Below are 15,091 nucleotides of genomic sequence, written 5' to 3' on the forward strand. Positions count from 1 at the left end.
TTCTCAAACAATCCTCTCCAGAACAAACTTGTCATGCAAGGATCACGATCACTGACAATCGATTGCCGCATACCATGGTACTTAAACACATTATACATAAACAAGCGTGCCATATGATCAGATTTTATCTTCTTCCTGACAGGGATAAAATGGGCCTCCTTGCTGAACCTGCAGATAATGGCCCATATACCATCATTCCCTGTTGGAAGATCAAAGATGAGGTCCATAGCAATGCTTTCCCATGGCCTATCCGGAATCGCCAATGGTTGTAACAATCCTGGTGCCTTTTGCCTGTCAAACTTGACCTTTTGGTAAATCAGGCATGCTCGCACAAAGGCATCCACATCTCTCCTCAAGGTAGGCCAATAGAAGAATGTCTCTACCGCTTTAACTGTCGCATCAATACCACGATGCCCTGCATAAGGTGGGACATGACTCTCCTCCATGACCTTATGTCGCAATGGCCTAGTGACAAAAAGTCAGCCATGCATCATCACATAAAACCATCTCTGAGGAGGTAGTGCTCCTGATGTTGCCCCTCTTGAACTGTTCAAAGATCCTTGCAAAATCTTCATCAGTAGCATACTGTTCCTTCATGTCAAATAACTCATGATGATAAGGAATTCACACAGCTGAAATTTGTGGCTTCCTTGATAACGCATCAGCCACAACATTCTTCTTGCCTTCCACATACATAATCTAGAAGTGGAACATGGAAAGAATGTTTGCCCATTGCATATGCTTTTTGATAACTTTGACTGTGTCAAGAAGTATCGCAAGGTCTGATGATCTGTTTGGACAACAAAATCAGCACCTAAGAGGTAGTGCTTCCGACTAGAAAGCGCAAGAATCACAGCCAAGAGCTCTTTCTCATAGACTTGCATAGTCCTCTCTGGCCCTTGCAAAATTCGGTTGTCATAAGCTACTACCCGTCCATCTTGCATTAGCACTGCTCCGATGCTACTACCACACGCGTCACACTGGACCACAAATGACTTCCTGAGACCTAGCAAAACAATTACAAAATCTGAAGTCAACTTTTCCTTTAAGAGACTAAAAGCTGAAATCTCTTTTTGGGTCCATTTGAAAGTGACCTCTTTCTTTTGCAAAGCGTGAAGAGGTGATGCTTTCTCTGCAAAATTCCTGATAAACCTTCTATAGTAGGAACACAATCCCAAGAAGCTCCTGACATCGTGCATAGTCTTCAAGTCTGGCCATGTTTTGATCGCTTCAACATTTGCGGGATCCATTCTGACACAATCCTTTGAGACTATGTGGCCAAGAAAGTGGATCTCTTCCAAGAAGAATTCACTTTTCTTAGGGTTGACAAGTAGGCTGTGACTGCGCAGCTCTTCGAACACAATGGTCAAATGACGCCTATGCTCCTCTTGATTCTTTGAATAGACTATCATGTCACGGAAAATCCGGTCCATCATTCTCTTGAGCGTGGCAGGAGTAGTTGTTAGCCCAAACGGCACTAGAAACTCATAAAGACCAAATGTCATTCTAAACGCAGTCTTGTGCACATCCTCTCGTCTTATACGAATCTGATGGTACCCACTCTTAAGGTCTATCCTGCTCAAAATTGCAACACCCTCTAAACGATCGAGAATATCATCAATCCTAGGAATAGGAAACCTATTCTTGATGGTAATTTTGTTCAACGCACGATATTTAATAGACATGCGCCATGAGTCATCCTTTTTCTGCACTAGGAGCACTGGGGAGCAAAAGGGTGAAGAACTAGGCTGAGCCCCTTCTCTAATAACTCCTCAACCTGGCCCATAATCTCTTACTGTTGCGCCTCACTAACCCTGTAGGGAAGTCTATTTGGTGGGCTACACCCTGGCACCAAATCTATCCGATGATCCTCATGTCTCTCTAGCCGCAATTGCGACGGTAATGAATCAGAGAAACAGTCACTAAACTCCCGCAAAAATGCTGCCCTTTCTTTATCTAACACAAATAAATTTGATTGACAATTTACTTGAGACATCACGTGCAAAAATAAAGTACACAGAAAGATGATTCTTTATTACAGAAGTGATAGCAGAAGCAGATACAATAGGAACACACTCCTCTTTGAGCTTTACATCCAAAACATGAGTTGTGCCCCTATGTTGAAGGGTGATCGTCTTGCCGAAGACATCCAGCACGCCATGCACTCTTAACATCCACGGAATTCCAAGTAGCGCATCGCACCCTTCCAATGGCATGATATAAAATTCTTATGTGTCTACATCATAGTTACAGGGGACGGGGGGACGGGCCCTAGGGCCGGGGGACGGCCGTAACCGGGCCAGGAACGGCTGGGAACGCCGAGGGACGGACGGAAAACGGGCCGGACGGGCGGGTCGCAGGGGGGACGGACCGGGGACGGGCGGGGACAAACCGGACGGGGTTGGACCGGAACAGATTCAAAAATATGCCCGTTTTTGATCGTTTGCAACAGCTCTGTGCAGCCCCAACTGCCATATTTTTGGAGCCTTGGCCCTTGGGAGCCAAGAGCCAAGAGCGTCACACACAAGGCAGATCCTTTCACTGAGTGGGAGATGGCACAAGAGAATCCATCTATGGCCGATACTCTTTTGGAGGAGCTAGAGGAGGATTTCGAGCCTCAATGCGAGCCTCCCGAGCCCTCATACGTCGCTGACGATCTCGACTACGACGACGATGTGGAGATTCAGCAAGCGAGTACTTCTTGAGTTTGATGATCATTGATCACTCGACTCTCGAGTCTAGACCCTTGAGTCTACGACTCTACCTACTACATAGCCCTTTGTACTTTTTGTTATCCTTGAGGCCTCAGGCTTGTCCTAAGTCGCACACACACACACACACAGAGCTAGCCTGGAGATTCTTTACTTGTATCTAGCTAGATACCACCTGTTTTGGCCAAATTTCGACAGCATAACAACCTCAAAACTTGCGTGAAACCAATTCCCTTGCTAGAACTCACTTCCATTGGCATAAACCCTCTGATTTCTGCCCAAAAACAGTAAATTCAGCACCCCGTATTTACTGGTTTTTGCCCTGTTTTCAGCCCTAAACAATGCCCCAACTGCCCTCTGTCAGTGGGGCACTCTTCCCAATCAGTCTGGCGTCCGTATGGCTGAAAAACAATCAAATTACAGCACATACACAGCGCTGAAAACGCACCTGTTTGGTGAGGTTATGACTCTCACCGGTGCCTGCTTTGGAGTAGCAATTAGCTACTCCTGTTCCTGCTCAAGGAGGCTCTTGCCTCAGCACAAAAGCATAAAACCACACAGTTGTACATCAATCAGATGAAGAGCCCTCTTGTGGGGCATCACATAACTGCACGTAAGAGAGAGAGAGAGAGAGAGAGAGAGAGAGAGAGAGAGAGAGAGCAGTGTGTAGTGTGTAGGGCATCACTCCTAGCACCACGCTCTACATAGAGTGGAAAGAAAGCACTCCATAGCTCTTAACCTGTGACAAAATGCAAAATGAGGCCTCTCCTAGCTTAAAAATCAGCGCTCGTTTTTCTGTATGAGGCAAGTACATAGGAAAGTGCCACTTGGCACGTTTGCAAGCATTTGCCCGTTTCGGAGTTGCCACCTAAAAATCTCCCGACTGGTTGCCCAGTTGACTTCGCGGCAGAGTTGTGAAATGTTCCCATTGTCATTCCAAAGGTAATGACGCCAACACATTTCACGGCCCAAAATAATAGTTCCCTAGTTTTTAGGAGATGCTTCCGTTGGGCTCCCATTGGTCTTTTGACCATCTATCGTCATTGGGACCGCATCCAAAAGTGCAATGTGGCCCAACTGTCGGATACTTTCTGTTGGTGATCCCACCTTGACTTTATGCCTTTCTCGAGTTCACTTCCTAGTCATCCACCAACTTGCTAAGTGTGACTAGGGGACCTACATGACCTTGGGCTGAGCCTAGACATCCTCTTACTATACGAATTCCAGTGCCGACCAACTTCCCGTCTACGGGTCAAACTACCGTTCACATTGGCCATACAATGTCCGACCATTTGCAGCTTCAAAAAGAGGTCTCAAAAATAAAACAAAAATCATTGAAAAGAAACCAATAACTAAGGTTAGCACTTGCCACGTCCTCATAACATAGTTAACAATTGCATGTCCTCGTGACATAACCCCCCTCTTGAAATCGCAAACGTCCTCAATTGCATATCATAAATACACGCCACTAATGATCTTGTGTTAGTAGCACTCTTTTATCATCGCATGTATCCGCAAGAAAGGTCGTAACACATAGATACAAATGACTTAATAAGGCCTTCATACTTTTGTCATTTCCATCTATTACACTGAATTCAGATGTACATTTGATGTGCTAGCTCTATCATTACCCCTCCTTTGCACACGTTCGGTTGGGGCGTAAGTAAATACTTCTCTGCATCTATGCAGAGAGTAGGCCAATAGAAGAAAGTTGATGGCAACAATTATATGGGTGAACACCACGATGCCCTACCTATGGGAGAGCATGAGGCTCCAGTAAAATTTTGGGTAAAATTTTGGGTTGAAGAGCATGTACCATCTTCCAAAAGCGTAGAAGAGAAGAGAGAATCCAGACATAAGTTGCTCAAAAACATTTGTAGAAAGAGGGTCCATAGGATATAAATCCTTCAAAGCATCAAGTGTAACGTGAGGGCACCACGTGCCAACAAAGAAGAATAGATTGAACAAACTTTAGACGCTTCAAAACAACTAAACTGAGAGAGAGAGAGAGAGAGAGAGAGAGAGAGAGAGTGGTTGTGTTCCACCCCAAGAGAGCACTGGCCCCAAACCCTAGTCCCCCCTTTCGGTATTTCTTTATATTGCTTCAACACGCTACGATTGTTGAGCTTCGGCTCCTGCGAGAATGCCAAAGAAGAGACCCCCAAATTGCATTTAAAGGCCCCTAGCCACACAAAAGCAGTACATGAAAAGCATTAAACCCAAAAGTATCTGGTCAAAAAGTTGGCGCTAAAACAAACATCGCAGAATACGAAAATCCGTACACCTGCCACGTCGGTACCATAAAAAGTGGGCGTCCGTACAGCCTGTAGCTTCAGCGTAAATCATGGAAATCCATATTGCAGGCCACCTCAACGTGTCAATGCACAATTGCACTTCCTTACAACAGGTTGTTGTAACAGGAGGGCACCACGTGCCAACAAAAAAGAATAGACTGAACAACTTTAAGCACTTCAAATAACACTAACCTGAGAGACTCAATACAAGCAAGTACTCCATCCTCTGCACTCCCACGCAGAGACGTGCCAGAGACTAAGCCTGTAACAAACTTAAACACTCCCAGTCAAGATTCTACCGTGACACAGTAGAGATTCACTTCAAAACAGTTCACAATTCACGAATGATTCGACACAACCCGGAGGACTTCCGTGCCTAGAGATATTGGTCCCAAAGACTCGACCCCTTTCGGTATTTCTTTTTGTATTAATCTGTGTTCAAAGTACAAGAGAGTGGAAGGGTTCTCACTCTCAGACTCTGCGTCCACATGCTTTGAGAAGTGAGGGCCCTGCCCACTTATTTATAAGTTACAAGGAATGCCCAAAAGCAGAGCCCCAAAAGCAATAATCCAAAAGCTTCTGAAAATAAAGCAGTTTATCCCCAAAAGCTGCCAGTTAATCTTAGCCAACACTAAGAAGGAAATCCGTATAGCATCAGCGTGAAAAGCGGATCTGCCACGTCAGCCTGCCTCCGCATTTTGCGCCACAAATTCTGGACTGCCACGTCAGCCTGTCTTCCTCGTTTTTCAGGCATGTCCAGCCGGTGAGTGTCTCTGGGTCTGCTGCCCCACTTGTCCAAGGCCATGCCACGTCACCAGTTTGTGACATACCCCCTCTTGAAAGCATTGTAATCGCCCTCGATTACGCCTACAAAACAGACAGAGGCCATAAACTGTCTTAGCAGACATTGACTCTTAGTGCCGACGCACTAGGAACAACACATCTAGCACATGTACCAATCGACAATCACATCACAAGACATCACATGACAAATCACATTCAAAAATCATTCCCATCTCATATACCTACATGAATCCAAGATAAGCCCATATTCACCCTTAAAGGAAAGTGCAAGGTATAGACCCATGGTAGTCACCCACAAGACAATATAACCATCAGCTCCATCATGCATAGTATTGACTAAATACCACGACATCCCCACTAACGTCGTCAGTGCCCAATAGTAGGTGTAGAACTAGGTACTAACATATGCTCCCAAACACAACACACACCACACGCACACACACATGAGCATACATCAACACAAAGTTCAACGTACTGAGTTTCTGTCATGACTGCGGAGATCAAAGCAGACTCAGCCATAATGAAGCCTAGCACTAAAAGAAGCATTAAATCGAAAAAATTAGCACAAAAATGAGATAGTTGATAGAGCATACGCACCACAAAAGATAGAAAGAATTAGCACAATATCAACTGGTCGTAACTCGGACGAAAACTTCACAATGTGAAGTCTGCATGTCCGCTATACGACTAAAAAATATACCTAGATGAATCCAGGATAAGCCCATATTCACCCTTAAAGGAAAGTGCAAGGTATAGACCCATGGTAGTCACCCACAAGACAATATAACCATCAGCTCCATCATGCATAGTATTGACTAAATACCACGATATCCCCACTAATGTCGTCAGTGCCCAATAGTGGGTGTAGAACTAGGTACTAACATATGCTCCCAAACACAACACACACCACACACGCACACACATGAGCATACATCAACACAAAGTTCAACGTACTGAGTTTCTGTCATGACTCCAGAGATAAAGGGCAAACTCGGCCGTAATGAAGCCTAGCACTAAAAGAAGCATTAAATCGAAAAAATTAGCACAAAAATGAGATAGTTGATAGGGCATACGCTCAGACCATGATTAATTGGCAATGTATTTAGCAATCGCATCTAGATCCAGTCGGGACCTCTTAAATGCCCGATTAACTAATCCTTATTGCAATCATGTCTATAGAGATTTATCAGACCGAAATGCTGGAGTCATTTCGTCTATGAGATACTGCCCTTAAACAAGTCAAGTACAAATCAGTATCATATTATCGGGAATTCCAATCTTAAAGTCATTACAGTAGAATATTGTCAGCTCACAGTATCTCTGAAACACATCAATAACTCTATTATCAAAAATTGGGGCTATCTATTGACAAAGGAGCGGAGTGACTCCCCTCTTGTGCAAGCCCGCTGCAGCAAATTCCGCCCATGCTGAGATCGGGTTTCTATCGGAGTAGACTATGCTAAACCGAATGCTTCAAGGTGAAGTTTCACAATCTGAGCAGTATCTGTCAGGTCCTCCTCCTTTATCCACTTCGCATCCAATGCGGGATAGTTCTTGAATTTAACCAAGAACCGCCTTATCGCTTTACCTTTTATCTTTCTATCTTTATGTGCCAATATCTCTTCTGGAACGAGTATCTCCTCACTTTCCTCCACTTCGGGTTGCTCATCTCGCTCCCCATCATCGGGCACATCGCCTTTCAAAGGCTTCAAGAGACTCACATGAAAAGCATTGTGAATTCTGAAAGTATCGGGCAGCTTCAATCTAAGAAGACATCATTTATCTTTTCGGTTATCTGAAAAGGTCCATAGTATCAAATGCTAAGCTTTGGAAAAAGGCACTCCTTTCCCTTTTTCTTTCTCATGCGTGCCTTCAAAACGTAAGAGCACCCAATCGTTCTCCTTTAATTCAAATCGCGACGGTGTCGATCCGCTGCCTTTTTGTGTCTTTCCTGAGATTACTGTAAAGCCTCCCGGACATTGGCAAAAGCTGTGTCCAAGTCCCTCGTACACTAGTCGGCTTCAAAAATCTTAACTTTCGTGCTAGAAGGGTGGAACCTTCGGAGCACCTTCGATAATCTCAAATGGCTCTTTTCAGCGGATGCATCCCTTGGCGGCCTTGCGCTCACACCAAGGTTGCTTTTTCCCACCTCACGTTGATTGGCCGGCCGCTAAGTGCACATTCCGCTCTTGATGAGTGAAAAGAGGCACAAGGGGAGACTGGACAAGCCCTTCTTTCTTGGAATTCCTGTCACTCTTCAAAAACACGATTAGGAATCGACACACCCAAGAGGTCTTGGGTTACGTGCGACCGCAACAAGCAAAAAAAATTATGTGGTTCTTTCCTTGAGAGATACAGAACACTACCAAAGCTTTGATACCAATGTAAGGTGCAACGGAGTGAATGTTGAACTTTGCTCAAGATAAGTGCGCCGAGCTGTGCTCAAGGGTTCCTTTTACTTACGGAAGGGAGAGCCTTCCGTTCCTTTAGTGAGAGAGTGCAATGGACACAAACAAAGTGGTGAACGTTGTGAATGAAGGTGCATGAGACTGAGAGATAGAGAGAGAAGAGAATACGACACCAGGAAGTTGTCAAACCCTCCTCCAAGGGCCCCTCTCTCAATGGCGAGAGAGGTCTATGCGATTGATTGCACAATTCTGGTACAAGATGCTGATGCAAATCTAATGTGATGCAATGTCGAGGTCGACGATGCTAAGGCTGAAAACGGAGTGCTATGAATCGGTTCCTATCGCTCCAAGCGGGGGCTGATCTGCGTACTTGCTGTCTTGCTGAAAACGCTGCTTTGGGGCTGATGAAAAACGCTACTACAGCCTGGCAAAAACGCTGATTTAATGGCTGAAATCTGCTGCAAGTCTTGGCTGAAAACGCTGGTTTGATGGGGCTGAAAAATGCTGAATTTGCTGATCTTCGTACTACTGATCTGCAGTCCTTAAAATGCTGGGGTGCTGAGGCTTAAAGCTGAAATTCGCTGGGTTCCCATGTTCAAAACGCTAGGGCTTCTCTGCTGGAAACGCCAGGGATCTTGGGGTACTCTTGCTTGAGAAGGTGCCTGTTGAGCAATGCTCCTGCTGCCTCTTCTGCCCAAAAGTGCTAGCACTAGGTTTTCTTATATACTTGCTTAGTGAATTTGCCCTACCCAGTTCCCAACAAAAGTCACTTAAAAATAATAAGTGAAAAATGTCAAAAATAGGGAAAATAGGTATATGCACTGTAAAAATGCTCCTGATGGGTTCTGATGGAAATTTGATGGTCATGTTGTATGCAACCACAGGATATGCATCTATTCTAAGTGTCTGGACATGCACGGCCTGCGAACAGACTCACAAAAGTGCCAGATCACTTCCTATTCTACACTGACTTGACTGAACTGAATCTTGGTCATGTTGTAGCTTGTCCACGGACACACAGAGTTGGATGTGTCACGTGACACCACCCCTCTGTTCTGCACCACCACGCTCGAAGCCACCCCTGCCTGTTGCATCGTCGCCCTCAAAGCCTCCATCCTCCTGTCTCTGCAGCTCCTATGCCCTGCCTGCTTGCACTCACGTACGCCCTCCCTGCTGCGCTATCAGCTCAGTTCCTACACTCCTGACACTAGCGCCGTGATACTATCCCCACTCCACACAGACACGTGTTGCGCTTCGCCCTCGGCATCAGTACAAACACACTACTGCATAGTGCTCCAGACATAGTACGACTTACCATTGCGATGCAATTATAACCGATTGCTCAAGCATAGAGGGCCACCTCATACCTGGTATTTCTTCGCGCTCCCTCCCAAAAACCGACACTCTAAGCGCAGTACGAATGCACTATATGTAAGTCTCCTGCTGCCGCCTCCTGCTTGTGCATGGCGGCTGTAGACCTGCGACAGTGCCCAGCGTTTGCATCCTGAACCCACACGTCTCTCGCTACAGCTCGGCACACGTATGTTGGCCAGGCAACAACACGGTCTCTATGGAGACAGATAGAGAGAGAGCGTGTGTGTTCCATGGAAAACCACATGTGCCTCCGTCACCTGCAACAACTCTCCTTCTTTGACTTTTGAAAGGTATATGTCCAGATTCGTCTTTCCAGCGATTTCTTCAAAAACGTTCACACATACTCAGTCTCTATCTTTATATTAATTTTCTCTCTCTATTTTTGATGCTTCATAATGTCTGGCAAAGATCCAAAAGGTATCGAAAAGGAAAGAGGAAGCCAATCCCAGTGCATCTCCTCCAGTCCTCTCAAAAAATCTGGCAATTAGTCCCCTACCACTTCTCGCATGGACTCTGAGCCTTGTCTTCAAACGGATTCACCATTATTGGCTTATGTATGGCTCTCCAACCAGAGACTCTGTTCATAGCACTCATGGCACTTGGCTCTCAGGGTGTCCCTACTTTCATCAGAGAATACTCCTCTACTCCAGGCTATAATCCTGCTTTGTTTGGTACACTCTCTCACACTAGTGCATTAGCAGATTCTATGGCAACTACCACGGTGCCTCTCTACATGCTCCTACATCTGAATATTGCTGCAGTGGTTTTTCCACAGTTTCTAGCATTTTTGCCAGAGAGTTGAGACTATTTTCAGCCTCTCATGGGCACATTGCACTGCCTGGACCCTTTCCACCATAAATTATCATAGGTATCAATTGCAGCACTGCCAATGTTCTAACATCGCCCATCCCTATCATATCTCAATGCCATACTCACCAAGTCCCTATCTCCCTCTTCTAAACATCTACTGTGTTTCAGGTCACCTTATTCCCCACTCTGCAGAACATATCTGATCAACCCCCCCAGCTCTTTCTTTAGCTGTCCACTCCTTTACTGCTGGCTGCCCGGCACCTGTTATGCCCCCCAGAGTCGGAAGCATGTACCCAAGGAAAATGGCCAAAGTTTGTGAAGCATGCATCTCCCATGGAAAACAGGTAAAATAGTGAACTGTCTTTGGATGATAAGAGGTATGGAAAAATCCTAACCTCATCAAGTTGGTTTGCTGGCATTGTTGCCTTGCAACTGCTGCTGTTGCATCAGCTGCCATTGGTGCTGCTGGTGTAGCTGCTGCCACTGATGCTGCTGTTGTTGCTGTCCCTGCAAATACGCATTGTAGAGCTCCATATTTCTGTACATGGCAATATTCATTGGAGAAGGCTGCATCTGTAACAAGTTAAGCGCCAACAGTCTAAAACAAGTCGCCAGAACACAATAAACTTAATAGCACCAGAACGCATTCATCTTGATAGCCAAGAACCCCCTAGTAAGTCTCAAAAACATTGTAAGAAGTGTACCTGAGCCTGATGCTGTGGCACATAAATATTGTAGGGATCTAGAATGCGAGCATTGTGCATATGTTCTTGACCTTCAACCACACCCATAGCTGGAGGACATGGCTGTAAACCACCCATAGCATGAGAAGGCTGGACTGATGGCTGAGAGGTATACGGCAGCAAAGGCACCATCGTCCGGCCAGCTGCCACAGCAGCATTGACATCCATCAAGCCCATCCCCATCCCCATCCCCATCCCCATACCCATACCCATACCTAGTCCAACTCCCATCCCTACACCCATACCTAAGCCCATGTGTGGCACAGCTGGCATCTGCACCTCCTGCAGGCCCATGCTAGGTATCAAGGCTGAAGGTATGCATATACCTGTCCTTGCTGACCACGCCTGCTCGAACCAAAAGTGGAGATAAAATTGAGACAAAACAAGACCTGCTTCACAGTTCAACTAAACAATATGAAAGGACCTTGTTTACCAAACCTGCAGCTGTGATTGCAGCAATTTGACATACTCTATGGCCTCATCAAGTATGGAAGCCTTGGCTGTCTGGACAAGAGAGCAGTGTTAAAATGCTTTTGTCAAACAAAATCAAAAGACATGAAAACCTTTCGATAAGCAATTGTGTTTAGATAGTCTAAAGCCAATGAGCACAAGACCAGGTAGTGGAAACAACAGTGTAAACTCAGACTGACAGTTTCACGTCAAAGCAGCCTCACCTTGCTTGAGTTTGGCATCAAGTCTCTCAAAGACATCAGCTTCTCATTAATCCTATCTCTTCGCTTCTGAAACACAAAGCCATAGCCATAGATAAGACCACTCCTCTTTTCACCCAGGCGTATCTCTATTTGATTCAAACATACTCTTTCACACAGGTTGTGCATTTCCGCAGCTCTGGACCTCTTCATAGACTTCCTGCTGCTGTTGGCCATTTCTTCTAGGTCCTGCTAGAGAAATTTGCACATAATTATGTGCAAAATTAACACCGGCATAGCTCGCCAGGACTGCACAACGGCTACTAACCTTACATCAAGGACATTGTATGAATGCAAGTCTGGGGAACTGCAGCTTGGTATAGACTAATTTTTTGGCTAATGCACCTAGCCGACCATCGCTTAAAAGAATGGCCATGATAAATACAAATGGGCAATACATTACCTCGCTTTGACACTCAAAGTCATCAACTCCGCTAAATCGTCTTTTTAAAACGGTAGCTGCCTCTTTGCCACTTTTCTCATCAGAACTACTGCCAGATCCTCGTGATGGTGACGTAACCGTTTGTTCCATTATATGGAGCTTTTCCATTGCAACATTAGATGCAGTGATGGCACTGTTGGACAAATGAGAACTGACAAAGTTATCCTCCCCTCCACTCAAACCTTTACTAGTTTCCCCTGCCTGTCCACTTAAAGAAGAAGGTGGGGGGGTCTGAAGTAGCAAAGGTGCCTGCCTGCTAGCAACATCCATCGCCACTGCCTCTGATTGAGATACCTGCTTATTTGCAATGGCATCTTCCTTCCCTGCCTGCCCATATTGCTGCCTTGCCCGCTCTATGCTGCTAGGTCCACTGCTTGCACTCACAGCATGCAAACTTGCCCGGGTCTCTGCAACTGGGCTTGAAAAACATGAAAAGTTCCTCTGCAGCATGGGTTGAGTTGTGCAGAGAGAAGCATCTAGAGGTTTCAAGACCGGAAGAGGTGGACCCTCCTGCAACACCAATGAAAACTGATGTTGCGAGGGATCCAAAGGTGATGGGCTAGTATTGACAAAAGGAACCATGTCCAAATTCTTGAGCTTTGCACCTTGCCAAGTGCCATCTGTAGACGGTGCTGCTATCTGCATTCTGCTCAAGGCTTCAGCTCCATTATGGTGAGATGCGCCGATGCTAGCAGCCGTTCCTGTTCTCAACACCATCGCAGCATCTGCACCTGCTACCATGTTTCTTAACTCATTTGGACAACTACTGCAAGATTCAACAGCTTCCACCACACTTTGAGATACAGCCGGACAGATGGAAATGCTAGAGAAGCTCGGGTTTGGAGGGAGAAGGTCATTGAGCAGAGCCTCTGATGGATTGTTCGGCAATGCCGTCACTTCTTGTTGTAGGCCAAGTTGATTAAATGAATGCTTAACAATCTGCACAGATGAACCTGGCACTTCCCTAAACAAATCTGCGTACAAACCCTTCTCAATGGCATCATCAATGGGAAAATGCAACCATGAAAACATTTCATGGTCTTGGAAATTAGGGTTTTGAAGAGGGACATCAACGGAGTGCACTGAATCGTTAATAATCGAATGTAACGTCCCTTCGGCATCTAGGGAACGCATTTTGGGCAGAGCCACTTCTCCAGGATGCTCATTGCCAGGAACCGTGGGTAGCCAAGATGAGCTCCCTTGCATCCACAAGGAATGATTAGCTCCGTCCTGTTCATTGACAGGTTGCATAATGGGTAGCTGCAGGGATTATAAGGGGTTCATTCTAGAAGGAAGCAAAAATGGAAAACCAAGGTCGTCCGGACTCGAGCCGCCACGATGCACGTTCATTGCGCTCAAATGCAGAAGTCCGTCGGTGAGAGCGCCAGCGACAGAAGTGTGTGTGTGTGTGTGTGTGTGTGTGTGTGTGTGTGTGTGTGTGTGAGAGAGAGAGAGAGAGAGAGAGAGAACACGAGACCAAAAGCACTGGACGAAACTCACGGGAGGCACAGAAGATTGCCCAAAATTGGGCAACAGGTGCGCGTGTCTGCGTGGATGACAGAAGGCGCAGACTGATTGGTAGCGTTCTCGGACAGTGGACAAGGGCTTGGGCAGTCGGGACTGCCTGTCCATCAACGGGCGGGCTATGGGCTCTGCACCTGATTCGTCGAAAGCACCGAGCAACCAATAGCGTTGCTGCCCTTCCCCCCAGCCCAATCGAAAAGGGGATGGGCAGGCGCAGATTTGGTGTGTAAGCAGCCAAACGTGTGCAGCATCCGCGCCTGTCTGCGCGTGTGCTTGTACGCGACAAAGAATGGAAAGGACAGGAGGCGAGCGAACTCTAGAGAACCAAAGTTTCAGGTTCAGCAGCTCAAATGAGTTCTTCGACAACCGAGAGCATACGAACGCGGAAAGGAAACGAGCCTCGCACTGTGTTCAGCGATGGCGAGAGAAGAAAAAGCGCGCCAATTACAAAGACAGAGACTCGAGGAGGTTAGGAGAGCTGGATTGAGCTTGGAGGGAACGCAGAGCGCGAAAGAGAGAGATGTGGCTAATTCGTCTTCTTGCTGCGCCTCCTTCTTGCAAGTTGATGGGGAGGGGGTGGTACGAGATGAATGGCATGGTTAATGGCGGGGAAGGTCGTCGTTGTCGCCATCGCCTTACCCAGGTCCCCCTCCCTCCCCCCCCCCTCCCCTACTCACCTTCTCTGTCTCTCACTTTAAAGACTGTCTCCTCGCTCTAGGCCTAGGTGCTGGTCCCATTTTATCTTAACCATTTTTTAGTAACCCCCTTTCCCATGCAAAAGAATTTTGGTCATTGAGAGAGCACTTAGGCCTGCAAAGAGCTGCACATCAATGAAAAACAATCCCATGAACTTCAAGTTCGAATTGGACAAGATCTTGAGAATACAAAAGCTGACAGAGTCTCATGCATGAATCAGCTCGACCTTCTCGTTGAATCAATCGATGGTGAATTGTTGCACTGCACCAGGGCTAAATCGCGCGGATGAGTTTCTCCCTTTTGAGCAATGTGGAATGCATTTGTGTCGAGGGGAGTGCCGCCCACTCGTGTAGTGGGTTCAGAAGCTTTCTACAATTTTGCTTACTAACCAATGCTCACCAATATCGTAGTTCGTCCCTCTCTCAGTATCTTGAGCAGGCATTTTGATCTTAGCCTTAGGGAGTTAGTGTGCCTTGATTAGACACTAACAGGTGGTAGAAGCAATTATGCTCAAAGGGCGGTTCGTTGTTTTTTGTCAAGTTTGAGCATGTACCTCTGGTCCCTACTGGCAATAC

The 15,091-nt window shown here is 46.3% G+C and overlaps 1 protein-coding gene across 4 annotated transcripts in view; it reads right to left on the reverse strand.

Moving 5' to 3' along the window:
• Positions 1–14,480, reverse strand: part of LOC147454890 (uncharacterized) — a 35,840-nt gene extending 21,360 nt beyond the window's left edge. For 3 of the 4 annotated variants that reach the window (XM_086516706.1, XM_086516705.1, XM_086516707.1), the window contains exons 1-6: positions 12,258–14,480; positions 11,963–12,043; positions 11,819–11,884; positions 11,583–11,648; positions 11,106–11,489; positions 10,797–10,974 (exon numbers count right to left, since the gene is read on the reverse strand). In XM_086516706.1, coding sequence (XP_086372832.1) covers positions 10,801–10,974; positions 11,106–11,489; positions 11,583–11,648; positions 11,819–11,884; positions 11,963–12,043; positions 12,258–13,547 — 2,061 coding nt within the window. In that variant the 5' untranslated portion in view covers positions 13,548–14,480 and the 3' untranslated portion in view covers positions 10,797–10,800. The remainder of the gene's footprint in view (positions 1–10,796; positions 10,975–11,105; positions 11,490–11,582; positions 11,649–11,818; positions 11,885–11,962; positions 12,044–12,257) is intronic. The other variant, XM_086516708.1, reaches the window with a different exon arrangement.
• Positions 14,481–15,091: the final 611 nt, after the last annotated feature.

The sequence above is a fragment of the Adiantum capillus-veneris genome, chromosome 7 (genome assembly GCF_014529385.1).
Source record: "Adiantum capillus-veneris isolate H3 chromosome 7, ASM1452938v2, whole genome shotgun sequence".
Classification (NCBI taxonomy): domain Eukaryota; kingdom Viridiplantae; phylum Streptophyta; class Polypodiopsida; order Polypodiales; family Pteridaceae; genus Adiantum; species Adiantum capillus-veneris.